The sequence below is a fragment of the Elephas maximus genome, chromosome 21 (genome assembly GCF_024166365.1).
Source record: "Elephas maximus indicus isolate mEleMax1 chromosome 21, mEleMax1 primary haplotype, whole genome shotgun sequence".
Lineage (NCBI taxonomy): Eukaryota > Metazoa > Chordata > Mammalia > Proboscidea > Elephantidae > Elephas > Elephas maximus.
Window position 1 is genome coordinate 33821518 of NC_064839.1, and position 26514 is coordinate 33848031.

Here is a 26514-nt window from a genome sequence, read left to right on the forward strand (position 1 = left end):
TTCGGGCAGGCCCGGTGGCCCGGTGGTGGCCAGTGTGGGGAGCCTGCATGGAGGCTGTGCGTGTCCTCAGGTGTCCTGAGCAAGTGTGAGCTGGGTGTGCTCACCTGGGAGCGGCGGCGCAGCGGCCCTGGGCGCGTGTGTGTGGGCGAAGGGGTGAGCGGGTGCAGGGCACGCGGGCCGGACCGACCAGCTCCCTACCCAGCGCGGCCCGCGGCGAGGCGGCTCCTCCTGGCGCAGCAACTTTGTGACTTTGTTCCGGCTTCTTCGAAAGCGGATCTGGCCGCGGGGGCGGGGCGGGGGGGGCACCTGCCCGGCCGGGGGAGCTGGGAGAGAAGTGGAGGCAAACCCCGCCCCGCCCCGCCCTCGCCCCGCCCCCGGGGCTCTTTATAAGCTCGGCCCGAGGGCGAGCAGAGAAAGCGAATATCCCCGCGGTTCTAAGCCGGTGCTCTGCGGCACCCCACGCCCCGCGTCCCGGCTCCGCGCCCCCTCCCTGCTCCTCAGCCCGGCCCCCGCCCCGGTCCAGCCTAGCCTGGCCCGGCCGCCATGGAGCGCTGGGCTTGGCCGTCGGGCGGCGCCTGGCTGCTGGTGGCGGCCCGCGCGCTGCTGCAGCTGCTGCGCGCAGACCTGCGGGTGGGCCGCCCGCTGCTGGCGGCGCTGGCGCTGCTGGCCATGCTCGACTGGCTGTGCCAGCGCCTGCTGCCCCCGCTGGCCGCACTCGCCGTGCTGGCCGCCGCCGGCTGGATCACGTTGTCCCGCCTGGCGCGCCCGCCGCGCCTGCCCGTGGCCACTCGCGCGGTGCTCATCACCGGTGAGTGCGCGGGGCGCGGAGCGCGGGGACTCCAAGTTGAAGGGCGGGACTGAGCACCCATAGGGCTCCCCACGGGCACGGTTAAAGCGAGTTCCTCAGCGCAGGCGTGGGAGAGTCCTCCTCCACAGGGTGTAGAGTGCAAGTCAAGTAGGAAGCTTCTGGCACCTCCCCAAGGCCGAGCTACTACCTGCCGCTGCAGGGACTGTTGGAAGCAAAGTGAGGCAGGGAGTGGGTAGGTGCGCAGAGGAAACTGGTGGCTGAGGAAGGGGTAGCCTCCTGGAGGTTGGGGGTTTATGCTGTGTCCTTCCCCAAGGGAACAGTCTTAGGGGCAGGAGACGATGCTCTGAGCGGATTCAGAGGGTTTAAGACACGTCACTCCTTGAACTCTGCCTGGCATTCCCACATGGGACACCCCATCTCCTCTCCTCTGGTTCAGAGGAAGGAGCTTAGATGGGGAGCTGGGTCCTCCCCCCGCCCCCATGGCTGGGATCCTTGGAGTCCAGGAAAACTTGAGGTCACCATGAGGGGGCAGCTGGGCATTCAGCTGCGTCTTAGGTCCTCCTATACTCCCCAGACCAAACTACTGAGTAAGTAGTCCAGAGTCCACACCTAGTACCCCCTGCCCCAGCTCCTGGTCCTCAGTGCCCAGGAATAAGGTCTTGGAGAGCTGGGCTCAGGTGCCTCCGGCCTCCTCGCTGAACTTCCTTTGTCTGGAGTGGGGAATAAATCTGTCACCAGATCGAGGGAAAGGGAAGGAGGGCCAGAGGCCCAGCGGAAGTGGGGAGGGGGAGAAGGGCCAGGGGCTTTCCTCTGAGGGGGCACTGGCTCCACTGCGTTGGGGGGAGGGGTAGGCTAGTCTCTCTTCCAACCCCCATGGCTTTGGGCAGGTGCTCTGGGCTGTGCCCTTTCACTGGGCCTGGGCTGGAGGCAGCCACCAAACTGACTTCTCAGAGACCTGGGTTCAGTAGGGGTCCTGCATGGTTGGCTGGGAGATGTGGCTGGGAGAACTTCCCAGAGAAGATCCTTAAACAGGGCCTCAGAGGATGAATGGAAATGGAGTGGGGAAGGTGTTTGGGATCAAAGAAAGGAAGTGGGACAAAGGTTTGAGGCAGGAATGAATGTAGGGAACAGTCAGTAACCAGCCTGGCTATGGGAATATGGTGGGACGTGAGGTTGTGTTTCCTGGTAAAGGGCCTCGAATGCCAGGTAAGAAGCCAGATAGTGCTGAGGCAGTGTGGGCCCATGAGGGCTTTGGGTTTCAGTAAGGAGGGTGGAGATGGAGGCAGGGTCCCAGGCTGGATGGGAGACACCCAAACACAGGTGCAAAGTGAAGCCTCAGAGGACCCCAGTTTCAGAGATCCAAATTCGGGATGCTGCATGAATCGTTGGAGGACCCCAGTTTCAGGGACCCATATTCAGGGTTCAGCGTGAAGTCTTGGGGGACCTTGGTTCCAGGAACCCAAACTCAGGGTGCAGCATGAAGTCTTAGTGGACTCCAGCTCCAGGGATTTGAGGAAGGAAGGACAGACCCTCCTGATCTGAAGCAGGGACTAAGTTGTGTGCTTTGACCCTGGGGACAGGGCAACTCCCTCCTGCTTCCTAATTTGTGAGCTGACTCAACAGGACCAAGGCCATCTACAGGTCCTACAGACTCAGCTGGGCAGTCTTTGCTGAAATCTCACCTCAGGTTTTTGTGCTACTGCTGTTACTTTGTGTGCCCTTGAGCCTGAGGGTGAGGTGAGGGAGGGGATATGCTCTGTGACTTGGGCTCCCCCCATCTTCAGCCACTAAGTCTGGAGGTGGTGGTGGGGACTGCCAGTCTTTGGTAAGTAGGCAGAGCAGGCTTCCAAGCCTCCCAGTGCCCGCAAACTCTGGGGTTTTCTCTCACCACCTGGCTTCAGGACAAGTAAGTGACCAGGCCCTGCCCCACCTGCCAAGAGCACTGTGCCCCATACCCCCCCCAGAGATGTCACCCACCCCTCCCTGAGAATGCCCCTATAAATGGCTGGTCAAGGCTATTCAGCTCTTCAGGGCTCAGCCCTTGGGTCAGGGTTTGGGGTGAGTGACTGGGAGCATGTGTGTGCCTGCATGTGGACATCTGTGCATTGACGGGGTCTGGTAAGCATGAGTCTCTGTGTGAACGTCCAGGCAGGTTGGAGGTATGTCCTGGTATCTGAGTGTGTGCAGGTGAGCAAGAAAGTGTGCAAGGTGTGGGTGATTGTGTCTGGGCCACAGATCTGAGGCTCTGGGAGGACTCAGTTTCCCTGTGGAGGCCCTGGCTGCTCTGGGAGGAAGCTGAGGCAATGGACACACACGTGCTCACTCCCCTCCCCCAGCCAGACTGGCCTGGGAGGGACCCTCAGCACAAAGCCCAGCTTACAGCCCCCTGCCCAGCTTTGTTCTCTGCCTCAGCAGAGGCAGAGGGGGCGGAGCTGAGATAGGAAGGAGGGCTGAGCTGTCCAGGAGAGGGGAAGCAGAGCGCTTTGCTGCTTCTGCTCAGCGGGACCACCCGGAGCAGGCTCAGAGAGCCTCCTCCCTCGATGGCCCTTCCCCCTCCCCTTGCTGGCCTCCCACAGAGCCAGGATCAGAAAAAGAACAAGCGAGGAAGCAGGCACTTATCAGGTACCACTCACCACGGACCCCCACACTGGCTCGGCCTGCTGGTTCTTCTCACTACTCACCCAAGACAAGAAATGAAGGCTCCAAGAGTGGTAACTGACCTCAGGTCACACTTGGTGGGTGTAGGAAGGGATTCAAATGCCGGTTTGTTCTTTTCTTCATCCGTCATGGTCCCTGTCCTAGAGGCAAGTGGTCTAGGGCTCAGAGAAGGCCCCACTGTTGCTGTGGATTGGAATTCCAAGGGCAGGGGTCAGGGGTGAGGTGGGGGTGGGCCTGCATCTTGCTTAGGCTCTGGAAAAATAGCAGGGGGTGTTGAGGCTAGGAAGGAAGTGGGGATAAGAGTGTCCGAGACCTGAAATGCTGAGGGCTGTGGGGAGACTTGAAATGGTTTTGAGCAGCAGAGTGATATTGTCATTTTTGGAAAAGTCCCTCTGGCTGCTAGGTAGAGAGCAGATCCAGCGGGGTAAGATGAGACAGGACTAGAGAGGGGGCTGCTTCAGCGTCCAGGCATAAGAAGGAGAAGCCTGGACAAGGGCAATGAGGAAGGAAGTGAGGGAGGCTGTGCAGTGGTACCCTGTGCGTGGGCGCTGTGGCCTGGTACTCAGCAGCAGGAGGACATCAGGGCTGGGACTTGCCCTCGAACCCATCTGGAATAGAGTCCTGAACTTCCTCTTCCCTAGCTGAGTGACTTTGAGAAGCAACTTAACATCACTGGGTCTCAGTTTTCGTAACTGTAAAGTGGGATCATACATCATGCTTGATGGGGTAGCTGTGGGAGTTAGGGAGATGACAGCTGTGAAGGAGTCGGTGCTGCAAGTGCTCAGCCAGAAGGTGAAGCCTGCCAAAGATGGGCCCAGGAAGGAGGGAGGGCTGCCAATTGCTCCTGGGCTGGGTGTCCAGGGGCCTAGATCCCATCCTGACTCTGGTGATCCTGGTGACCAGGGTTGTCTCTGGCTGGCCTGGGCCACAGTAGCAGCTGATTGGCTGTCCTACCCTGGCCAGGCTGTGACACTGGCTTTGGCAAGGAGACAGCCAAGCAACTGGACGCCATGGGCTTCACGGTGCTGGCCACCGTGTTGGACTTGGATGGCCCCGGTGCCCGCGAGCTGCGTGCCTGCTGTTCTCTTCGCCTAAAGCTGCTTCAGATGGACCTGACCAAGCCAGCAGACATTAGCCGTGTTCTGGAGTTCACCAAGGCCCACACCTCCGGCACAGGTCAGTAGGCGGGACACTCAGGGAGAGGGCGTGGCTACGCCCATGTGAAAGAGGGGCAGGGATTGGAGGGTCACTCCTGGGCTGACCTGCTGGTCCTCTCCCTGCTCTGTGCCCTCAGGCCTGTGGGGCCTGGTCAACAATGCGGGCCACAACGACGTGGTGGCCGATGTGGAGTTGTCGCCGGTGGCTACGTTCCGCAGCTGCATGGAGGTCAACTTCTTTGGAGCGCTAGAGCTGACCAAGGGCCTCCTGCCGCTGCTGCGCCGTTCCAGGGGTCGCATCGTGACTGTGGGCAGCCCGGCCGGTAAGTCTCCTTCCCCACTAGAGCAGAACCAGAACCGGGGGTGGGGGAGGCCTAGGAGAGCCCCTTGCCAAGGCTGAGCTGCTGCTCCACCCTCCACTCTAAAACCAGGAGACATGCCCTATCCCTGCTTGGCCGCCTATGGGACCTCCAAGGCAGCCATAGTGCTGCTCATGGACACATTCAGCTGTGAACTCCTGCCCTGGGGGATCAAGGTCAGCGTTATCCAGCCTGGTTGCTTCAAGACAGGTAGGGGCCTGGGGCTGGGGGTGGGGCTGGATGAAGGGCTGGATGGGTGATAGAGGCTTTGTTTTTGCTGTTGTTAGGTGTCCTTGGAGTCGGTTGTGACTCATAGCGACCCTATGTAAAACAAAACGCTGCTGGGTCCTGCACCATCCTGGCCATCCTCACAATTGTTGCAATATTTGAGCCCGTTGTTGCAGCCACTGTGTCAGTTCATCTCGTTGAGAGTCTTCCTCTTTTTTAACGATCCTCTACTTTACCAAGCATGATATCCTTCTCCAGGGACTGGTGCCTCCTGATAACATGTCCAAAGTATGTGAGACTAAGCCTTGGCCATCCTTGATTCTAAGGAGCATTCTGGCTGCACTTCCTCCAGGACAGATTTATTAGTTCTTCTGGCAGTCCATGGTATATTCAATATTCTTCGCCAACACCATAATTCAAAGGCATCAATTCTTCCCCTGTCTTCCTTATTCATTGTCCAGCTTTCACATGCATATCCATGGCTTATATCAGGCGCACCTTTGTCCTCAAGTTGAGATTTTTTGCTTTTTAACACTTTAAAGCGGTCTTCTGCAGCAGATTTACCCAATGCAATAGTCATCTGATTTCTTGAATGCTGCTTCCAGGGGCATTGATTGTGGATCCAAGTAAAACGAAATCCTTGACAACTTCAGTCTTTTCTCCGTTTGTCATGATGTTGCTTTTTGGTCCAGTTGGAAGCTTTAGTGGGGCCTAAACCAAAAACCAAACCAAACCCATCACCGTGGAGTCGATTACAACTCATAGGGACCATAAAGAACAGAGTAGAACTGCCCCATAGGGTTTCCAAGGAACGCCTGGGGGATTTGAACTGCCAACCTTTTGGTTAGCAGCCATAGCTCTTAGCCACTACACCACCAGGGCTTCCTCTAGTGGGGCCTAACCTGGTGGTGTAGGGGTTAAGTGTTACCTCTGCTAACCAAAGGGTCGGCAGTTGGAATCCACCAGGCTCTGCTTGGAAACTCTATGAGGCAGTTCTACTCTGTCCTATATAGGGTCGCTATGAGTTTTTTATGAGTAGGAGTCAACTCGACAGCAGTGGGTTTGGTTTGTTTTTTTTTGGTTAAGACTGGGAAAAGTGAGCCCTGGTGGTGCAGTGGTTAAGCGCTGGACTGCTAATCAAAAGGAAAGGTCGGTGGTTCGAATTTTGCAGCCTACTTCGGTAAAGAAACTCTATAGAGCAGTTCTACTCTGTGAGTCGGAATCGACTCAAAGGCAATGGGGTTTTTTGGTTTTAAGACTGAAAAAAGAGGAGCAAGCAGTCTTATCTGGGGGCGGGGTCTGGTCTGAGAAGTGGGCGTGGCTTTGGCTGGAGGCGTGGCCTGACCGTGTTACCCTTTTCTCCAGAATCTGTGCTGAACGTAGGTCGCTGGGAGCTGCGCAAGCGGCTGCTGCTGGCTAACCTACCTGGAGAGCTGCTGCAGGCCTATGGTGAGGACTACATCGAGCACTTGCACGGACAGTTCCTGCACTCGCTTCGCCTGGCGCTGCCCGACCTCAGTCCGGTCGTAGATGCCATCACCGATGCGCTGTTGGCAGCCCAGCCCCGGCGCCGCTATTACCCGGGCCGCGGCGTGGGGCTCATGTACTTCATCCATTACTACCTGCCGGAGAGCCTGCGGCGTCGGTTCCTGCAAACTTTCTTCATCAGTCCGTGTCTGCCACGTGCACTGCGGCCAGGCCAGGCCGGCCCCACTCCTGCCCAGGAGGCAGCCCAGGACCCAAACCAGAATCCAGGCCCTTCCCCAGCTGCGGCCTGGTGAGCGGGCACACGTATGGCCCAGCTGCTCCAGCACAGGAGGCTCAATGAGCCCTCGGCCCTCCCCTGGGCATTGTGAGCCCCCAAGTTTTTCCTAAAGCCTGGCTCAGAAAGCCCAGCCCCATCTGCTGCTGGGCGTCCCATGCCAGGCCCAGAGAGGCTGAGGTTTTCCAGGGAGCCTCCAGGCCTCTTCACTGCTTTATGAGCCCAAACAGGCCCTCCTGGGCACCACGCTCCACCCTGCAGCTTGGATGGGGAGTGTAGTGCGAGACTTAGCTGTAGCCTTTCACAGGACCCAGCAGACAGCGCTTCTGCAAACTAAGGAGCGACTGGGCCGGCTGGGGGCCCTCTCAGGACTGCTGCTTGGCACCAGTGCCTCAGTGCTGAGATTCAGAGAGTGAATCCCAACTGCCTCTTGACTGGCTCAAGAATTAGGGCCCCAGTCACCCACCCCAAGCCCCCAAGCCACAGGGAGGCTGCACACCCTACTGGCTGGATTGCCACTTTTTAAATAAAGACATTTTATTTCTCCTAGAATAGGGGAGATGCTGTGTTTGCCATGGGTGACTGCCTAGTTGTCTAGATGGCAGGGTATGGCTGTGTGACAGAAGCTGGAAACTGCCTGGGGAGGTCCCCAGGTTGAACATGGGGACAGGGCTCTGGGCACAGACCTAACTGGGCTCCCTGGCAGACTGTGGTTCACACTTCTCTACTCCCCCCACGACCTTGAGCAAATAACTTATCCACAAGTTTGGGTTTCCTCATAGGGAAATGGGGTAATAACCCTTATCCCAGAAAGTTGTAGGGCTCAGTGAATCAAATACAGAAGCCTGGGGCCCTCTAGGCCAGGACCCCAGCTCCACAGGCCTCTCTCCATCTAAGACTCCAGCAGAGCAGGGGTTATCCACCAGACTCTGCCCCCCACCCCACCCCTCACCCCAAGGAATCTGGGCTGCAGGCTGAGTGAGGGAGCTCTAGAAGGCTGAGGCAGGGATGGGCTCAGCAAGGGTAGGGTAAGAAGAGAATCTGGAGGTCTGGAAGAGGCACTAGGGCTCAAATGAGACAGCAGACAGATGGGCTCAGAGAGAGCAGCTTTATTATCTCAGGAATGGTGCATACGGAGGGAGCTGTGGAGCTACTCCCCCTCCTCTACCTCCCCAGCACACAGATACTCTATCTTTTTCCTGGGCCATAAGAGTGACCTACGAAAGGGAGAAGGGGCTCACGCTGCCTCCAGGGGTTCTCAGGTTGGGGAGGGGCATGAAAGTGACCACCTGCTTCTCAGATATGTCAGTGGCTGTAAACATAGGGCTAAGGGGCCTTCCTGCTCTGGAGAGGGCTTGGTCCATCCTTGGAGTGGGGAGTAGGTGCCTAGCCCCTTTTCAGACCCAAGAGCAATCTCAGAGAGGGTCACGGAAGCTGGGCAGCTGCAGGGACAAGGTGCTTCCCCCCAGGGCTCTGTCACAGCACACACAGACACACACAGTGCACTTGTGGGGAGTCTTGCGTCAGGGCGCTAGAAGATGGGGATGTAATTGTCGATCTTTGCGCGGTGGCGCTGAGCAATGCACTCAGCAATCCATACTATGTTGCGGCACTCTTGCTCCTTGAGCTTCACAAAGGCGTAGAAGACACCGAAGTGGAACTGGTTCAGGAAGGCCAACTTGTTCAGCTTCACCTGTGAACAGAGGCAGGTGTGGTGGACCGGCGGCCATGGCCAAAGGATCGGGCGAGCCACCAGCCCCTTCCTAGGATGGGCAGGCCCTGCAGCACCCTGCGCTTACCTCATGCTCGAAGAATCGATCCTCCAGAGTCTTGTCTCCGGGGTTGCTGCCTGCACCCTCGAAGAGCAGCTTATATTCCTGGCCCAGGGAGAGGGGTGGGAAGCATGAGCATGTGGGGGCTGCAGGGTTGGGGGCACAGTGCCAAAATGCCCATCAGCATCCTGTCAGCCAGGACACTCACCGGGTAGTAGTCAGCCACATTCTTAACCTGCTCATAATCGTCAGCCCGGGCCAGCTGGGCCAGGCCCTCAGGGTAGAGCCGCCCACAGTGCGGAAAGAGCTTGGCACGGTCCTCCTTGGACAGCTCTGTGCCGAAGGAGTTGATGGTGATGATGAAGGCGCGGCGGTCAGCTTCAAACTGGGAAGCCAGTGTGCAGGCAGCAGGGAGAGAAGGAGGGGGAGAGGGAGGCAGTGGCCCATCAATAGGTAGGGGTTCACTCTAACCAGGGCTACCCAGGTGGCAGGCAGAAAGGGAAGCGAGCACTCACCTCCAGGATGGGGCACATGGCATCGGCTGTGGTACCACCCAGCAGGGTGCAGAACTTGTAGAAGGACTCCAGGTAGGCCTGTGCAGGGCATGGGGCTTGCTCAGCCCAGGCTGGGAGGTTGGGGTGGGGGTGGGGGTCTTGTGGGCCTCCCACTCCCACTTCCCTCCCCCATCCCCAGCCCCTTTCATGATGTGTCCCAACACCACATCCATGGATTGGCCAGGGCAGCCTTCATGTCAAAGCCCTTGAAAAATTCCCAATTTCCAACTGCTAATCAGCCAAGTAGCAGTAGCCTGCTGCCTACCACCCAGGAGTGACAAGGTAGCTTCTGGCTGGCTGACTGCCTCAGGGCACATGCCTCCCACCCCTCAACTCAAAGAGGGCCAGGCTCAGAGGCAGCCGCTGCCTTCCCCAAACCACCTCTTCCTCAGCCAGCCAGGCCCATGGCTTCCACAGGTTAGTGAGGGCAGAGTACTCCTGAGAATTCCCAGAGATGGCCTGGAATGGTGGTCTGACATCTGCCAGCCACTGGCCCCACTCTGTACCCTGTCTCAGAGAAAACCTCCTCCTCCCATGCCCCAGGCAGCCCCCGGGCATCACACAGCAGGAACCAAATTGACAGTCCAGTTCCCGCTGAGGGATGGTTATTGCCTATGAGGACATCAGCCATGTCATGCAGTGGCTGGGCACTCAGCTGCTGGTGGGAACAAGCACTTCCTGCCCAAGCAAATTGGATCTACTGAGCACGAGGGGGAGAAGGGTCAGCCCAGGCCCTTCCAGCACTCACGCACAGAACCAGCCAGGCACAGGCTTTCTCCCCACCCCCATGTGCCAAGGAAGGCAGCTTGTAGCCTCTATGGAGAGCCCCCTTGCATGGACATCCTTCCCAGTTCCATCTAGTGGCACAGTCACAGGGTTTCCGGCTCCACAGGCTATTCTTCAGAGTTCGGGGAGGGAGAGCTGAGAAGTGTGGGGAGCTTACTAAGCTGGAGGCTGCCCTTCAAGGTACACAGACCTTTCTACCCACCACCAGCTGACTTGGGCCCACAGGCTCTGGGCCCTGAAAAAGGAGATCTCGGGAGACCCAGGAGTCCATGAGCCTAGCCTAGCCTGGCCAGCAGCAGTGGGCAACCTGGGATCAGAGTAAGGCCTGAGGGTGACCACTGGGGCCACAGGAAACAAAAGCCTACAGCAGGTCAGGAAGGAAGAAATCTGGTAGGGGACAATGGACCCCAGGACAGAGGATTCCCAGAGGCTGGAAGGCCTAGGTGGCAGAGACGGCTGCCAACCCCTACGATGGCTTAGTGGTGCCATTTAGTCCTTCTAGGAGTCTGTCCCCAGCCACCACTTCCTCCAAGGCCAGCCAAGCTGGCTGTGCCTGAACCCCCAGGACTGTCCCAGTGGGGCCTGTAGTTGCTTATCTGTAGAGGAAGCCACCAGCCAGGTCTTGGGCTCCATGCCCTGCCACCAGCCCATTTCTTAGCTGAGCCATGCAGGTCCTTGGGAAGGCTGACCCCAAGGTCAGGGAGTCTGGTAAGACAGGCCCAGATGATCCTCTGGAAGTCAGGGTAGCTAAAGAAACTGGCAAGACCCCACAGCCCAGGTACCAAGGTCACCTCCCCACTCCACCCCCTCTGCCAGCCCATGGCTGCTGTACCAGCTGTCCACAGTTCCCACCCGTCGGCCAGCCGAGGGTCTGCCTAATCTCCCATCTGTGGCCACTGGGCTGGGACATCGTCTGATGGGCGGGAGGCCCTGGCACAGGGCCCGCAGCACTGGGTCGGTGTTTACGAGCTGGTGCCCAGGCTGCTCTCGCCAGCAACTCTAGCTAGAACCAGTCAGGCCCGGTGAGGGTGAGGCTGGGGGACAGCCGCACCCCTCACCCTGTCTCAGGGCAGGGAACCCGGCAACGGGCCAGCTGGGCGGGTGGGAGCCCCAGGAGCACGTGAGTGCGGGCGCATACACACCCACACACCCACTTGGCTGACTGGCTGGCCTGCCTCCCTGTTAGCGGGGTGAGTGAAAGCACTGGCTTTGCAAACAGGCTGAGCCAGGTGTGAGCCCTGGTGCTGCCAGTGACATGCTGTGTGGCTCAGGCAACCCACCCCACTTCTAAGCCCTCGGTTCCTTCATTTTACAAATGGAGACAATGATGCCCACCTAGCTTCTAGGGAGGTCCTAAGGACTAAGGAAGTCGATGATCTCTAGTCTCGCCCCCTCTGATCTGTCCTCCACAGTATGGACAGAGGAGCTTCCTTATGATATTCAGCCTGCTGGAAACCTTCACTGGCTGACCGTGCACACAGTTCAAACGTCTGTGTCTGCCTCTTCTTCCTGGTCTCTTTCTTGCTGTTGTCTATAACCTGTACTTCAGCCCCAGCAAAGCACCTGCCATTGACTGGTGCTCCATGCTTTCCCTCTGCCTGCATCACTGCAACCTCCAGGTGGGCCCCTTGCCTCCCACCAGCCCCTCCCTGTGCTCTGTCCAGAGCAATCTCTGTGGGGAGACTAGAGGGCCTGGGCTCAGGCTGCGGCTGGGTGTTGGCCAGGTAGCTCCAGCCTTGGCAGGCGGGGACCCTCACTGAAAAGATCTGACAGACAGATGCTTGAAGGGTTAAGTCAGCAGGTCCCTTGATCAGTGCCATCCTCAGCCCCTCTTTGGGGCCTGCTCACTGCTGATCCATGTTCCTGGTTGCAGCCCATCAGTACCTCTCAATGGCCACAGCCTGGTCTGTCCCAATCGTCCCTGACTGGCCCTGGCCAGCCCCCTTCCTTTCCTCCCACCCTTGCTCTTAACCTCTCTCGGCCAGGGCAGTGCTAACCCAGGAATCTCAAACCCACTCTCTATCTCCAGGGGGCACCCAGTCTATGCCACAGCCTGGTGGAGAGCAAAAGGTAGATGGGGGTTAAGGATGGTGAGAAGTGGTGCTAATGCTGGGCCTGGGAACCTGAAAGGGACACAGGGACTTGGCTATGCCAGGCTGGGTCCCCACCCCCACGGTATGTAAACACACTGTTGTCTTTGCTCGAATGCCTGTCCTTGCTGGCAACAGTCCAGGTGGGGTGGGTCTGAGGGCTACGGCCTGGGTGGTGGCCCGTGACCCACCTGCGTGCAGGAGCAGCTGTCTAGGAGCCATCTCTGACAGGCCAGGCTAGAGAGCACCAATCCCTCCCGCTGATCTTATCTGGGCCCGCTGCGGGTGCCACGGGATGGAGAACCTGTTCCACGTAGCCTTGCACCCATCGCAGGAGCCAGAGAGTGAGCGGATAAGCCCCTGGGACAGGAGCCTGGTGTGGCTGTGTCCTGTCCCAGCACCTCACATAAGTCACCGTCCCACTGTGCCCCATGATCCCACCCACTTACAGGCCAATCCCCCACTACTTGTGTGGTATGCTACCTTGTAGAGTGTGTTTCGGATAATCTCGATGTTCATCTCATCCAGGTCCTGCTCTGAGATGCAGTCCTGGAAAAAAGCCGCTGGGCAGGAAAGTCAAGGGTATGAGGGGTAGGAAAGTGGACTTGGCCTAGGTGACAGCCCTGCTCTCAGCTGCCTCTGCAGGGTACAGAGGGCCGCACCACAGCCCTATCTGGCTGGGGCGGGGGGCGGGAGGGAGGGAGGTACCTAATCAGTTCTGGGCTATTGCCTTGGAAGTGGCAGAAGCAACACTCCAGGCCACGTGGACTGACCTGGGCTGCTTCTGCCTCCTTGTTCCTAAAACTGATTTATAAAGGAGGCGGCCAGCCACAGCATGATCTAATCACTGCTGGGGCAGACCCAAGCTCAGATCATGCCAAAGGCAGGCTTGCATAAGAGGCCAGGACACCCTCCCTTCTAGAGGGGCAGCTGTGGATTTGAGGCCTGTCGCCTGCTTCTTTACATCCCCCAGGAGGGCCTGGGGCCCACAACTGGAGAACCAGCCTCCCCCTTAGGACAAGGAATGAGTCCGACAGCTGGTGGGCATGGACCAGTGACCTACGTGGCCTCTGTCAGGCTGGAGGTAGAGGCTGGAGTGGGACAGAGCACCCTCACTCCCCAGGTGGGCCTGAAGACTCGCTGGCCTGCCTGTCTTCTCTTTAAAGATGAAGAAACTGAAGCCACAAATAGCCCAGAACTAGCTCAGGGTTACTGGAGAGACTCCATGGCAGGCAGGCCAACAGGTAGAGCTCAGACCTCTCAGCCCAGGACCTAGTGCAGCTTAAAGCCCTGTGGTTCAGTCCTGGCAGCTTCCTGGAGGTAGTGCCTTGGGGCCAAGAACTCTGACTCTGAGGGCACCAGCTGGTTATGGCCTTAGCACTTTCTCTCCAGCCTCCAAGGCAGGCAGGAGCAGGCACTGCTAGGTAAGGCCCTGTAGGAAGCTCCCTCTTGCCCTTCCTTCCTGGGCCTCTGACACGGACCCTGCATCCTCTGGGGCACTGCCTGGCCCAGCCCCTGGGACCTGCCCAGTGGAAGCAAGTGAAGCTGTTTGCTCCTTAACTCTGACTCTCAAGAAGCCACTCCAGCCCTGTGCAGTCTCCAGCGTGGGACCACAGTCTGCCCCCAAGAGCTCTCAGCCCCCAAGGGACTCAGGCCTTTTTCTCTATTCTTCATGAGCTCAGTCTCCCTCTGCATTCTGAGAATCCAGACAGTTGGACAAAGCCAGGTGATCCGAGTCAGGCCCTGGGGGTGGCCTGATTGGTCCAGCAAAAGCATAGGAAAGCAGAAGAGGGTATGAGAAGAGAATGGGAGGGAGATGCTAAGGGGGAGGATAAAGGTAAGTAGCAGCGAGCAAGTCTCACTTTTCAGCTCAGGGTCACCCCCCGGGGGTCTGTGAATTCCACATGGAGGCACTGACACTGACCTCATCTGGCCGTCTCCTCCCTCCTCCGGCACAGTGGCTTACCCAGCGGCGTGTCCACCAGAATGGCATTGTAGAGCTCGGCAGGGGTCTGTGCAATGTTCACGGCCTCCATCTGCTCGAAGCTGCCTAGCGGGTGACACTTAGGCACCAGCTCGGCGATGGAGCGCTGGTGCAGTGTGCCTGTGATGAGCAGGATGACGTTGTCGATCATGTAGCTGTAACTATAGGAGGCACACAGCAACACAGGGGGTGGTTTAGAAATCTTGGGCCAGCACCAACGCCCTGCCCATACTGCACGGGTCACCAGGCCCACAACAATGCATGCAGACCCATGGTTGCTTTGGATAAGCACCGCTGACTCGCCTCCCTCCTTGCCCTTTGCTCCCAGCATCAGGAGCAAAGGATGGATGTGAGCCCTCTGTCAGGGGGGCATTCAGACCCCATGAGAGAATTGAGAAACAAGTAACTACCCTACAGGACACAGGGAACTGTGGGCACACGGAGGTGAGGTGCACAGCCCCACCAGCTGTGGTAGGGGGCAGGAACCTGAGAGGTAAAAGGCCTGGAGGAGGAAACTGTGTGCAAAGGCCTGGAGGCCCTGAGCACGGATGCATTCGAGGAATCAAGCATGGTCAGGATCAGCAGGCATGAAGGATGCAGCAGCTGGCAGGGCAGTGCCGTCGGCCGGCCGGGCAGGGCCGAGGCTCTGAACTTCAGGCCGAGGCGCTAGGGACCCCTGCTTGGGATGTAAGCAGGGAGTATTCGTGGTCCAGTTAGGGTCACCCTGGCTGCTGGGTGGGGACAGACAGTGAGAGGGGGAGGTGAAGATGGTGCGGGAGGAATGGCTGAGGAGTAGGGTAGAGAGAAGCTTCCTTACAGCAGGGCAGAGAGGAGGGTCCCAAGACCAGGCAGAGACAGAGCAGGCAGACGGCTACCCTACAGACCCCCACTCCCAAGACGGATAATCGCCCTCCTCCCTTTGGGTCCTAGCCAGGGCCAAGCATCATCTCAGGATGACCTGGAGGAGACCCAGAGGCCTGGATAGGAGGCTGGGCTTAGGTCAGTCCAGGCTAATGCTTGCTAAGGCTCTCTGCCCTGCAGAAGGCCAACCCTGGATGGCAGTGTGGGCAGCAGAGGGGGCTGTGGAGCTGGGGAGGGGCAGTGCTGCCTCCAATGGACGAGGCGCTGCCTTCAACCAGCAAGGTATTGTTGCAAAGGGGTTGGGGCAGAAAGTTTTGTGCAGTCACCTCAGTAGGGTGTGGGGTAAAGAGGGGAAGAGAGCCCCAGCCCACAGGCAGGCTGCACCAGCCATCACTTTCTTCCAGCCCGTCACCAGTAGTGAACTCAAGGCACAAGAAAGCTGGGTGAGACCTGTGGAGAATGTTCTTCAAGGCCAGGGTGAAGCTTCCATAGAAGAGTGAGGGCTGGGGCTGAGGCTGCTGCCCTGAACGTGGCACTGAGTGCAGGTCCTGCCCCAGCTTTTGGTGGGTCCTGAGCTGGGTCCTTGCCCTCAAAGAGTCTCTTGAGCACCCAGTGCTGAGGGTATCCAGGGAAGATCCGTGGTAGGAGATAGCCCCCAATATTGAGAGAAGAAAAGAAGGGAGGTGGTGGCCAGAGCTTCAGACCTCAGCTCAGAGGGCTGGCCACTGGGCTAGCTCCCACAGGGCCCTCCAGGAAGGTGGCAGAAGAAAAAGACCACAGCCCCTGTCCTGGACTGACCTTCGTTGCCCCCGCTTGCTACACATTCCCCCAGCTCCCACCCAGCCCGGCACCCTGCTATGACCTCTGCTCTCCTGGGCCTGGGGCCAGGCAGCTGCCCTCTTTTCGCCCCTGATCCAGCTGGGTCAGCTGCAGGATGTGCACTGAGAAGGGACAAGCCTCTCCTTCCCAAACTGAGGGCCTCAGGCGGGGTCCATTTACAGCTGTGAGCCAAGAGGCCCAAATGGCCAGCCTTCTGACCCTGAGCCCACAGAGCGAGCCCACCAAAGCTTTGTGACTGGACCTTCAGGCCCAGCCTGCATCTTCTTCCCTCCTGTCCCTGAGGCCTCCAGTATCTCATGGGCCCCAGGATTCATGCTATACATCACCTTCCTGCAGCCCGCCTCCTGCCCCCATCCGGTCCCATTGTGGCCATTGTGCTCCGAGTCAGCCCTAGAGATCCACCCTTGAGCATTCGGATGCTCTTTTATGTTCCCATCACCCTTTGTTGAGGGAAAGAGAGAACTGCACACTCCTTCCTTGTTGTGTGCTGTTGAGTCGATTCTGACTCATAAGGACCCTGTAGGATAGAGTGGAACTGCCCCGTATGGTTTCCTAGTATTTAATCTTTACAGGAGCAGATCATCAGGTCTTTTCTCCTATGGAGGTGCTGGTGGGTTCAAATCACCCACCTTTCAGTTAGCAGCTGAGTGCTTAACAACTGCACCACCAGGGCTTACCCCTCAGGCCCTCTTATCTGCATGACCCTACAACCACTAGCATCACCAGCCCCAGTGTCAGAGGAGATATGGCACAGAGGGCCAGCACCAGGTCTGTGTCATACCATAAGGCAGAGGAGCTCTATGGCCCCATGCCCAGGGGTCCCCATGCCCTGGCTCCACACTCCCCACCCAGTCTTGTCTTCTCAGAGGAATCCCCACAAGCCAGTTTTCTCATTCTGAAGCCCCCTGTACCCCACAACTCAAGGTATCTGTTTATGCTGGGGGCAGGGCCCAAGGGAGGTACCTTGGCACCCCGAGCCCAGGCCTGGAAGGAGGGCCCTGGGGGAAGATGCTGTCGCCCGGTTTTGCTGCTGTCCCTCCAGCGATGTGGAACGGGCCAGCTATGATTCATTTGTCAGCCCTGACAGCAGACGTTAGGCTGGTGGTCGGACCAACCCCCTCCCCGCCGGCTGCCCCCAGCCTCTCCTCCTAGAAGCTCTGGCTGGACACCAAGGGAAATGCTGAGCCAAGCAGGGGCCTCTCACTATCACCCCACCCTAGCCCCTTCCAAGGCCTGCTTCTAACCTAGGCTGGGCCAGCCTGGGCACTCTGGTGCCAAGCCCTGCACTCTCCTTGCCCGAGTAGACAAGTCTCACTGTGCAGCGGCCCCCACAGAGGCTGGGTCTGCCTGGCACAGCCTACTTTTCTCTCCTGCCCAGTGGGGGCCAGGATCCTCTTTCCTGGGAGAAAGGAGGCAGGGCAGGCCTGGCAGAGAGGATGCTGGCCCAGCTGTCTGCCTTTCCCCCAAGGTCAAAGCCTTCAGCAGGCAGGGAAGCCCTCCTCCTCCTTGCCTGGCTTCAGCAGCTGCCTCCCTGGCCCCAGAAAACCACTCCACCATTCCTCCCCTCACTTGGCCTCAATAGGAGAGAATGAAGTTCCAGCTGGTCAGCGTCCCTCTCTAGAAGAAGACAGCTGGGGAGTGGACGGCCGGCTGCCCGCCAGGCCAAAGAGGTCCTTGTGGGGTGGGGGTGGGGCAGCCTGTATTCCTCTGCCCAGAGGCTCTCTCTCACCCTGTGCCTTCAAGACTCAGCTTGGGACCACAGAAGTCTCAGACTGGAGTTTAGGAAGCCACTTCCTCCAAGAAGCCTGCAGAGCCCCTAGCTAAGCCCTAACCCTCTGCTGTGCCCTTTGGCGCCACCTGCTGGAGCATCATGGCTTTGTTCCACAGTCTCATCACCAGCATGGGCCTGGTGCTGCTGAAGAGGCCATGTCGACTAGGTAGACCTCCCTGCCCATTCACTGGCAGCTCCCAGTAGGGGCTTCCAGGAGCAACTAGAGACACTACCCGTGCCCAACCACATCAGGGTGCTGCCGAGCTCTTCCCAGGGTGGAAAGTGAAGAGAAACATCAGCCTTAGCCTCAGCATACTATCTCTCAAGTCTCAGTTTCCCCTCTGCAATCAGGATAATGAGGAGAGGTGCACGGCAGAACTAAGTGTGGCTCTGACCTTCTCCTCATCAAAATCCTGCCCTTCCCCTGAGGCATGGATGGATCCTCCCACCTGCCCTGAGCCTTCCGGGCTTCAAGGGACCCAAGACCACCCCCTACTCAGAGTGCCCGCCATCAGGTCCAGGAGAACAGTCTATGCTGGCTCTCCCTCGAGACAGGAGCAGGGTCTAGCCTAGGACCCAGACAACACAGCAGGACACTACTGTGGACCCAGAAACAGTGGTTGTGGCCAGCAATGGCTGGAGGGCCAGGAGAGGGAGGCCCAGGGAAACCTGATGCCCCTCTGTGACCCAGCAGGGTCCAAGTTTGGGGCAACATGTCCTAGGGAATATGGCAAATGGGCTGGCAGGCCCATCATGCACTTGAAGGCCACTGTCCTGGGACATAGTCTCCTCTCATCTGCCTCCTCCAGGCTGGTGGCACTGAGGCCACGAGAGAAATACACTGGCATGAGTCCCAAGCCAGACACTGCCAATGGGTACCTACCTGGGCTACAAGCAGATGCTGCACAATGGGGATGACCACCTTTCTCCAGTGTGGCTCACTCATCCAAGGACACAGGCCTTTTCGGCTCTGCCTACCTGGGATTCCCCCAAAACCAGGCTCATGCTTCCCACCCCACAAGCAACTCTCCCAGCTTCACTTCCAGGGACAACTCTCCTATGGGAAACCATCATGGAATGGCCTAGATCAAGATGCCCTCCAAGGCCAAAAAACCCTAACAGAGACTTTATGCCAAGTCACACAGCAAGTTAATGGCCGGGCCTGGCAGCAATGTGGGTCTCCTGAGCCTTCACCACCTAAGCCCTAAAGAGAGGGGGGCCAGGCTGAGCTCCAGAACATAGCCTGCCCAGAGAGATGATGACAACAGACCAGCCGTGACCCTGGCTGCCCAGCGCAGCACTGTGGGCTTTGCAAATAGGTGCTGGTGGATGCCAGGCAGAGCTGCTGTCTACCACCGTCAGGAACCTTCTCTGGCAGTGATGGTCTCCATGCTTTCCCTCCCACCCCAACAGAGGAAAGTAAAAGGTCTGTACAGGGTGTGACTCTTCAGATATGATGGGTCTCCATTCCCTCTTGTCAGGAGCCCCTGGTATGGTGACATATCACATGTTATCACTGTGAAATTGGGCTAGATCATCTCAATGATGACATTCTATAACAGGGTAGCCTCTTACTCAGGGCCAGACAGCTACCTCCGCTCCAGCCACCCACTCTGAGTGGCCTCTCTAATCCCACCTGATCCTAGAGTCCTCCAATGCTGTGAAGCCACCTGTGACCGCAGCTCCACTTGTAGCCATCCCAGGCCTCTCTAGGCACTGCTACATCACTGACACCCTACTGCATCTAGGCATCTCCCTTTTGGCACTGGGCCTGTCCCAGAGCAGGTACCGGTCACGTGTGCTGGCTGAAAGCTGGCTGGGATCTACAAAACCAGTGGGAACTCTCTCTCACACAGGAGGGTAGAGAAGGCCTTGACCAGCTTCTGCTTGTATACCTCAGTGAGCGAGTACCCATCACCTCCTGGGAAGCCTGTTCCACCCATCCTGGGGCACCTCCAAAGTCAAATAAGAGACTCTCTGAGGAATGGATCTAAGGTGACCTCTGGGCCCTTGGAGCTGTAAAGTACAGGCCACCTGGGTCGGCAGGCAGTGATGGCACTGTTTCCTCAAGTCTTCACACCCAGGGTGGGACCTCTACTGATGTTCCTGGAGGCCCATACTTTCTCCTCTCTGATTACGCTCCTCTGGACATCTCCAGTGTATCCTCCTCCTTCCCACACAGGGCACCATACCTAGAAGCTGTTGTGGGGGACACAGAGCCAGGGGCTCCATGCTCCAGCTGCTCAGGACATACATGGTTCCCTCAACCTAAGGTTCCCTCCCCCCAAATTCTTCCTTTAGACGCCCCCTTCAACCAAGTAGCCACCTCCTCAGGGCAGCCAGTCATGAGTCCCCCACCTGGGGGAGCTCCCCTGGCACAGGCCACTTTGGAAGGCTTCACCCCTTTCTGCAACACTTTTCACTCCTGGGATGACCTGTTCAGCATCTCTCTGCCCCCTGGGGACAGGGCTGAGGAGGTGGAGGAGGAAAAGCAGCCAGGGAGGTAGGGGTTAAACCAGAGAGACACCATGAGAGGGAGACTTCTGGAGGGAGAGTGAGGGGCACTGGGGCACTAGAGTAGCCAAGCAAGCATCTGGAGACCTTGGCCACCTGGAGGTTAGGGGTAACTTCAGCCAGGGCTTTGTGGTAGAGTGATGGGACTGCTGGAAGCAGACTGAAGGCTTGAGGGGTGAGGGAATGATGAGAGAACAGTGCATGTAAAAGTTCGGGCCCCACCAGACGGGTTTCTAAAGATGTGAGAGATTTAGAAACTTGTTTAGATGCTGATGGGAAGAATCTGGAAGAGAAGATGGCTGTACAGACAAAGGTGCAAACGAGTGGCTGCCCAGGGTCCTGGGGGTGGTGGTGAGGGGACCCAGGTCACTGATAGAAGGATCCAAGAGGAGATGCCTCTGCCACTGGAACGGGGTGGGGGTGCAGATGCAGTCTTGAGAGGCCTGTTGGCTTCTATTGTCTCTGTGGAGGAGGAGGTGGGCCATCTGCCCAGTGAGGAGGTTGGGGGAGGAGAGGGATGGTGGTTAAGATGGAGAGGTGGTCTCCCCCTCCTTGGGGGTGGCTGCAGGGTGCTGACTAGGGAGAGCAAGAGGCTGGCTGGGCAGTGACAAGCTGGGCAGGCATGTCTGGCAGCAGGAATGACCCACCCAACAGCCAGCTTCCCCGGCCCCAATCTCGGCAGTGGAGTGGGGGAGGGTGGCTCCAAGCTGGACGCTTCTGGGATTCCTCCAGGGCTGGGGAGCTGCCAGCCGGGCGGGACCATGAGACAGGCGGCCAAGAGAGCTGCGGATATTGGCAGAAGAGTGTTCGAGTGATGGACCAGGGAACCTCAGCTGGGGAGGAAAGGAAATGAAGATAGAAGGGGCAGCAGGGAGGAAGCAAGGTTCGGCATCCTGCTGAGTCTGGAACCCGTGTCCTGCAACGGGCTGAGCATGGGCTGGAGGGCTTGAGGGCTGTGGGTAGAGACTGGGTGCCTGACTCAGCAATTTCAGGGGTGGAGCAGTTCCAGGTGGTGACATGGCCTTGAGTAGCCATCGGTGGGGGTGGCTGAAATGGAGAGTAGAGGAACGGAGGAGCCGGTCACTGGAGATGACGAGGTCATGGAAGGAGCATCCACAGGCTCAGACGGGCTGACACGTGGCTGCTGAGCTCTTCCTGAGTCAGGGCAGGAGTGAGGTGGCCAGGAAGACTGGGAGCCACAATCGCAATGAATGGACGGGGCGGGGGAAGTGGCGGACTCGGACCGCCTGCCACAGGATAGTGCTTGCAGCCAACCTCCAGCAAAGACCTGGCGGCTGTGTAGTCCCAGCCGCGCTCAGAACCCTCTCCGGTTTCACAGCCTGGCAGGCTAAGTCTGCGCCTCTGAGGGCACCAAGGCAGCCAGGGGGTAGCAGCACAGGCAAGTGGGGAAGTGGACAGTGGGGTGGGTGACCTTTGACCACTGGCATGGGGTCTGGCCTCTGCTGGCTGGCCTAGCTGGCAAGGCTAGAATATTCACCAGGAAGCTGAAGGAGCCTTGTGCAAACAAGTTGCAGGTGAAGGCTGGGCCCTGGCAATAAACACACTGCTTCCTGGTATGGCCTCAGCTCCGGACTTGGGGCAGGGACACATAGGCCCAGGCTAGGGATCAAATGACTGATGGGGTGTGAAGAGTGGCCCCCAAATGTGGCAGCACACAATACATCCCCATCTCTCGCCCTCTGCCCCAGTAGGACCATGACAGACAGCAGTGTGAGTACAGGCCCAGCCAGGCCAGCAGTGAGGCCTCCAGGGAAGGAGGCCTGTAGCCAGGAAAGGGCCTGCTTCCCAGTCTCAGCAGGTTCTCTCAGCCCTTTGGGTGTTCCCCTCCTGCCTGATGATGGAGCCCTTCTGGCTGCAGCTCCCATAATCTTGAGCAAGTGGCTATTCTCTGCTGGGGGTGGGAATCAGGCCAGGCAGGCATCTACCCTATCCCTGCAGGGACAAGTGAGGTGGATGTCCCAGGTCCCAAGGAGGAGGATGGGGGCAGTGTAATCAGGGGATGATCAAAGTTACTCAGTACCCACAGAGTGCCTGGAAACACTTCCCCACAGCACACACTCACCCTCTGCCACCACCTCTGTGGGACAGCCACCTGGTCAGGGGCCATCTCTTTGTCCACCAGGCCCTTGCTCTGGCTCCTGGGCTGCCCCTGCAGAGGGCTCCTCTCTAGCTCCCTGTTCCCACGGGCACACATGGCAAACAGAATCTGTCTTGTCCAAGTAGCCGCCCCCACCTGTGGTCCCCAGGGTCCTTCCCTCTCCTCCACTTCTCCAGGAGCTGAGCAGATGCACAGCTGTGCCAAAGGGTCAGGCAATGGGAAGCTATGTAGTCAAGGGTCTTAAGCACTGGGGCTTGCCCATCCAGGCTTGTGGGGGCTTATGCCAGAGTTGGGAAAGGCAGCCAGGCATTCAGTTTCCCCCTACCCCATCTCCCTGAGACCCAGGGCCATGGTTTGAGTGATAGAGAATGGGTCTCAGGCAGACAGGGCCAGCAGGCCCTGCCCATCCCCTGGTCCTTGACCCAGCCATGGGGGTGGGGGCCCAACGAGTGTTCAGTGTGGTATCCCCATTTTACAGGTGGGGGCAGGTGGTCCAGGGCTGTTGAATGACCAGCTCGGTTACCCAGGCTGGGAGGACTCTGAAGGCAGTGTTTGGTGCACAGAAGCACAAAGGCAGCTGGCCTGAGCCCACACTGGTCCGGCTCCTGCAGGAGTGTGAGAAGGCACTACAGGGCACACTCACGTAATAAAGTCCAGGAAGCTGGCGAGGGGCTCATAGGCGTGGTTCCTCATGTGACGAAATTCCACCACCATCTTCTCCTTGAGTCGGTCGTCAATGACCGATACTGTGAGCGGAGATGCCTCGTTGGCCAGGAAGTTGCCGTAGTCAGTACTCTGAAGATGCAGCTTTAGGTCTGAAACCCAAGAACGGGGGTGAGGGCTGGCCCTTCCAAGCTTCCCCAAGGGTCTCAAATCCCAAACCCACTGCAACTCTAGGCCCCAGCCTCTCCCCTGCAGTTGTGTCTGGCTACAGCTCTGGCCTCCTACCCCTGTCTCTACCTCCCTGTTGTTGGCTCAGAGCCTACACCAGGGCAGCCAGGCCAAGGTCCTGGAGATGCCCCAGACCCTTGAGCCATAAGCCAGCCCTAGGCCCAGGGTCCAAGCACAAGTAGAACAACAAGGAGGTCTGGGAAACCCCAGCCATAGCCCCAAGGTACCATCCACAGCCGAGAGCCTTTGAGGACCTTCTGCATGCCAGGTTCCAGGACAGCCCGAACCTAGAACAGAAGACCTGGGCCTTTGCTTTTGGAGACACCAAAAGCTGTCAGAGCCCAGAGTGAAGAGGACACCAAGAGAGGGCAGAGAGGATGAGAAGGGCATGCCAGGGTGGGGCACAGCAAAGGGTGGGTACAAGAAATGAAACAGCCTACTGGATGGTGTGAGTGAAAAGTGGCCAAGACAGCAAATGAGAGTTGTGAGGGGCTGATGAAGAAGGAAGGAAATTGGGCTTCTTCCAAGAGTGACAGGAAGCAGGCAGGCCAACCCTAAGGGTTCTCTCCTGAAATCTTAGGGACGGCGGGGAGGGAAAAGGGAGGACATAGCAGAGGGGTCCTGCGGAGGCAGGGCAGGTGAGACCCAGAAGGATGAAGGCAGCAGCCTTGTAGTGTCCCAGCTTTTGCCCTTGCCCCCTCCCCAGTCCCCAAGTCTGTTCCTACACAGCAGCCAAAGTATACAGGCCAGATCAAGTCATTCACTCGCTTCAAACCCTCTAACACTCCTATTTCACTCAGAGTTGAGTCACAGTCCTCTTGAGGTCTGCTGTGTGGTCACCCCCACCATCACCACCTTACCTCTCTACCACCCTCTCCCTGGCACTCACTGCCCCAGCCACACTAGCCTTCCTGCTGTTCCCCTAATGACTGAGCACCTCAAGGCCTCTGCCCTGCTCCCTTGCCTGGAAAGCAACGGCTATCTCCACCTCTCCCTTCAGGTCTCGCCTCCAATGTCCCCTCTTCAGAGGCCTCACCTGTAGCCCCCATCGCTCTGTCCCTTCAACTTTTTTTTTTTTTTTTTGTAGCACTTAGTCCACCTGCCCAGGTTATGTGGGCAGGGGCTTTGTGTCACTGTGGTATTCTAGAGCCTAGAACAAAGTGTGTTCTGGTGTGTTTTCATGCTTAGTAAATAACTATAGAATGAATGAAAGGATGGGGGGAGGGTTGGTGAAAACAGCAGGAAGGTTTACTCCAGGACTGTGAGACGGCAGATACTGTGGTAGTGATGGCAGTACCAAGGACAGTGACCAGCTGGAAACCCATGTGTGAGTATGTGTGTAGCCCCAACAGCCAAGGCTGGCTTCTGTTGCCCGGGGACTCCATTCTCCTGGGCAGCCTCCCCAGGGGATGACAGGAGGGGTCACACCTGTGGTCATATGCAAACCCTCCTCACCAAGGCCTCCCCATGTGTTCTTGGAGTCCAGAGGGCCATGCTCTCCTGGGCTGCTCAGAAGGGAAGGGAGGGTAGGGTATACAACTTCTCTACCAGTTTCGGGGACCCCTGCGATGTCCCTGCTCCTGGACTCCATCAAGAGAAGAATGGGGAGGTAGGTGTGCTAAATGAGAGATGGAAGAAAGTATGTAGGAGGAAGAAAAGAGGGGTATGCAAGCCACTAGAGCAGCCCCCACCTTCCACTTCATCTCTGGGTGGCAAGTGGCAGGTAGCACTCATATCCTCTGTGGCTCCTAGGCACACACAGAGTGGACTTCACCCTCTTAGGCCAGCAGGAGGAACCCGCCACCTCTACCATCACTCCCAAAAGGAAGATGGAATAATAGGGCAGGGAGCAGCCACCACCCCCCTTGTTCCTCCCCACAGATACCTTTCTGCCTGGGAGGTGTGCACACTGTCTTGTATCCTCGCCCCAGGCTGTTTATAATCAGCCCCTGCCCAAGTCCTGGGACCTACTCCTTCTCACCTTCGCCTGCCACAGCCTGGCTAAGCCCCAGCTACTTCTGGACGAAAGAAGGCTGGCCTCAGCCCAGCAGGTGCTCAAATCCCCTCTGGGCAAAGCTGCTAGTGGACCGCAGCTGGGAGCCAGGGATGCAATGTGGTGCTCTGGGTCAGACCATCTGGTGCAACAGCTGCCAGCCAAAACCTGTCCATTCATTCACCCAGCCACGGCAGCCAGGCAGAGCCCCTCTCAGACCATGGAGACATCCTCCAGCTCACAGCCATACCTCCAGGCCAGGCGAGTGTGGAGGGAGAGCCTCAGGCCAAAATCCAGTTCTCTTGGTGGGGCGCCTCATGCTAGTAGCCCCACTACTCTCCAGGACAAGTCTAGCCTTCCAGATCCTCCCCTCCAAAGCATTCAGGTGCCAGGCTTCCCCCAGGCATCCCCACACACCTGCCACCACTGCCCTTCTGAGCCCCGGGCACATGCTGCTGGAGGCTTCCCAGAGCGGGTGAGCCTATGCTGTCACCTCCCACTCCAGCTCCTCACAAGCTCTCCAGCAGAGTGAAACTTCCTCTGGCCCAGCCTCCGCCTCTGTTCCATATGGCTGCTCTCCCTGGGAAGGCTGGCTCCACAACCTCCCCATCGCCAAGTGCCCTTTCCCTTTCCAGCTCCCCATGATTATCCAGCCAACACCTAGCACTGGTCAGGTGTCAATCATCACCCCAACGGAGAGGAGAAACCAAGCCCCACTCCAACTGGAAATGCATGGGGCTAGCTGCCTCCTCAGCCTCAGGCCTTGTGTGGGACCCTTGCAGCCAAGCCCATTTCAATGCTTGGGAATGGGAAATCAGGGGGAACATCCTGAGGCCCACAGTCAGCGCACGGAGGGGCAGGGATGTGCATCAGGTCTGGTGGATTCTGTCTGTGCCCAACTCTGGTCTCCTCTTTTCCCACCCACCCTGCACCTCCTTGACCACATTCTTCTCAGCCCTTGGCCCTCGAAAGGCCTTTCAGATACAGACCCAGCAGCCCAGACGGCCTGAGCACCTTTCTTTAGTCCCAAAAGAGTTGGCAAGTGGCAGAGAGGTAGAAGAGGCCAAGAGCATGCCCCCTTCCCCACCTCAGGGGCAGCATGGACACTGCCCACCTGACAGAGGCCCTTGACAGTCACAACTCAGGACAAGCCCCTCTGGCATCAACTGTGGCATCAGCTATTCCTAGAAAATCTGGGATTGTGAACACGTGCATCGGAGGCTGAGCTGAGGTGGGCACCTCTGTACCTCTCACCCCCTGGGGCTCAGCACGGGCCTTACAGCAAACCCTCCAGGCCATGGCTGCTATGTTCTGCTGACTCTGCATCTGGGCAGCCACGGCTCTGAGTGCTGCTGGAACGCCAGTGG

The 26514-nt window shown here is 58.2% G+C and overlaps 2 protein-coding genes across 3 annotated transcripts in view; one reads left to right on the top strand and one right to left on the bottom strand.

Annotated features, from left to right (window-relative positions):
- The first annotated feature begins 430 nt into the window (after positions 1–430).
- On the top strand, positions 431–7542 carry HSD11B2 (hydroxysteroid 11-beta dehydrogenase 2). Its single transcript, XM_049864726.1, has 5 exons — positions 431–808; positions 4430–4642; positions 4761–4946; positions 5055–5192; positions 6576–7542. Exons 1-5 carry the CDS (start codon positions 544–546, stop codon positions 6989–6991), a joined length of 1218 nt encoding a protein of 405 aa, XP_049720683.1. The 5' UTR covers positions 431–543; the 3' UTR covers positions 6992–7542.
- A 524-nt stretch (positions 7543–8066) lies between these two features.
- ATP6V0D1 (ATPase H+ transporting V0 subunit d1) overlaps positions 8067–26514 on the bottom strand; it is a 43480-nt gene continuing 25032 nt past the window's right edge. For both annotated transcript variants that reach the window (XM_049864109.1, XM_049864110.1), the window contains exons 2-8: positions 22907–23078; positions 14141–14319; positions 12658–12737; positions 9260–9337; positions 8953–9129; positions 8772–8849; positions 8067–8665 (exon numbers count right to left, since the gene is read on the bottom strand). In XM_049864109.1, coding sequence (XP_049720066.1) covers positions 8504–8665; positions 8772–8849; positions 8953–9129; positions 9260–9337; positions 12658–12737; positions 14141–14319; positions 22907–23078 — 926 coding nt within the window. In that variant the 3' untranslated portion in view covers positions 8067–8503. The remainder of the gene's footprint in view (positions 8666–8771; positions 8850–8952; positions 9130–9259; positions 9338–12657; positions 12738–14140; positions 14320–22906; positions 23079–26514) is intronic.

Coding starts and splice junctions, on each gene's coding strand:
- HSD11B2 (XM_049864726.1), top strand. CDS start 544: ATGGAGCGCTGGGCTTGGCCGTCGGGCGGCGCCTGGCTGCTGGTGGCG. Junction 4,643..4,760: donor GGCCCACACCTCCGGCACAG/GTCAGTAGGCGG, acceptor CTGTGCCCTCAG/GCCTGTGGGGCCTGGTCAAC. Junction 4,947..5,054: donor GACTGTGGGCAGCCCGGCCG/GTAAGTCTCCTT, acceptor CTCTAAAACCAG/GAGACATGCCCTATCCCTGC.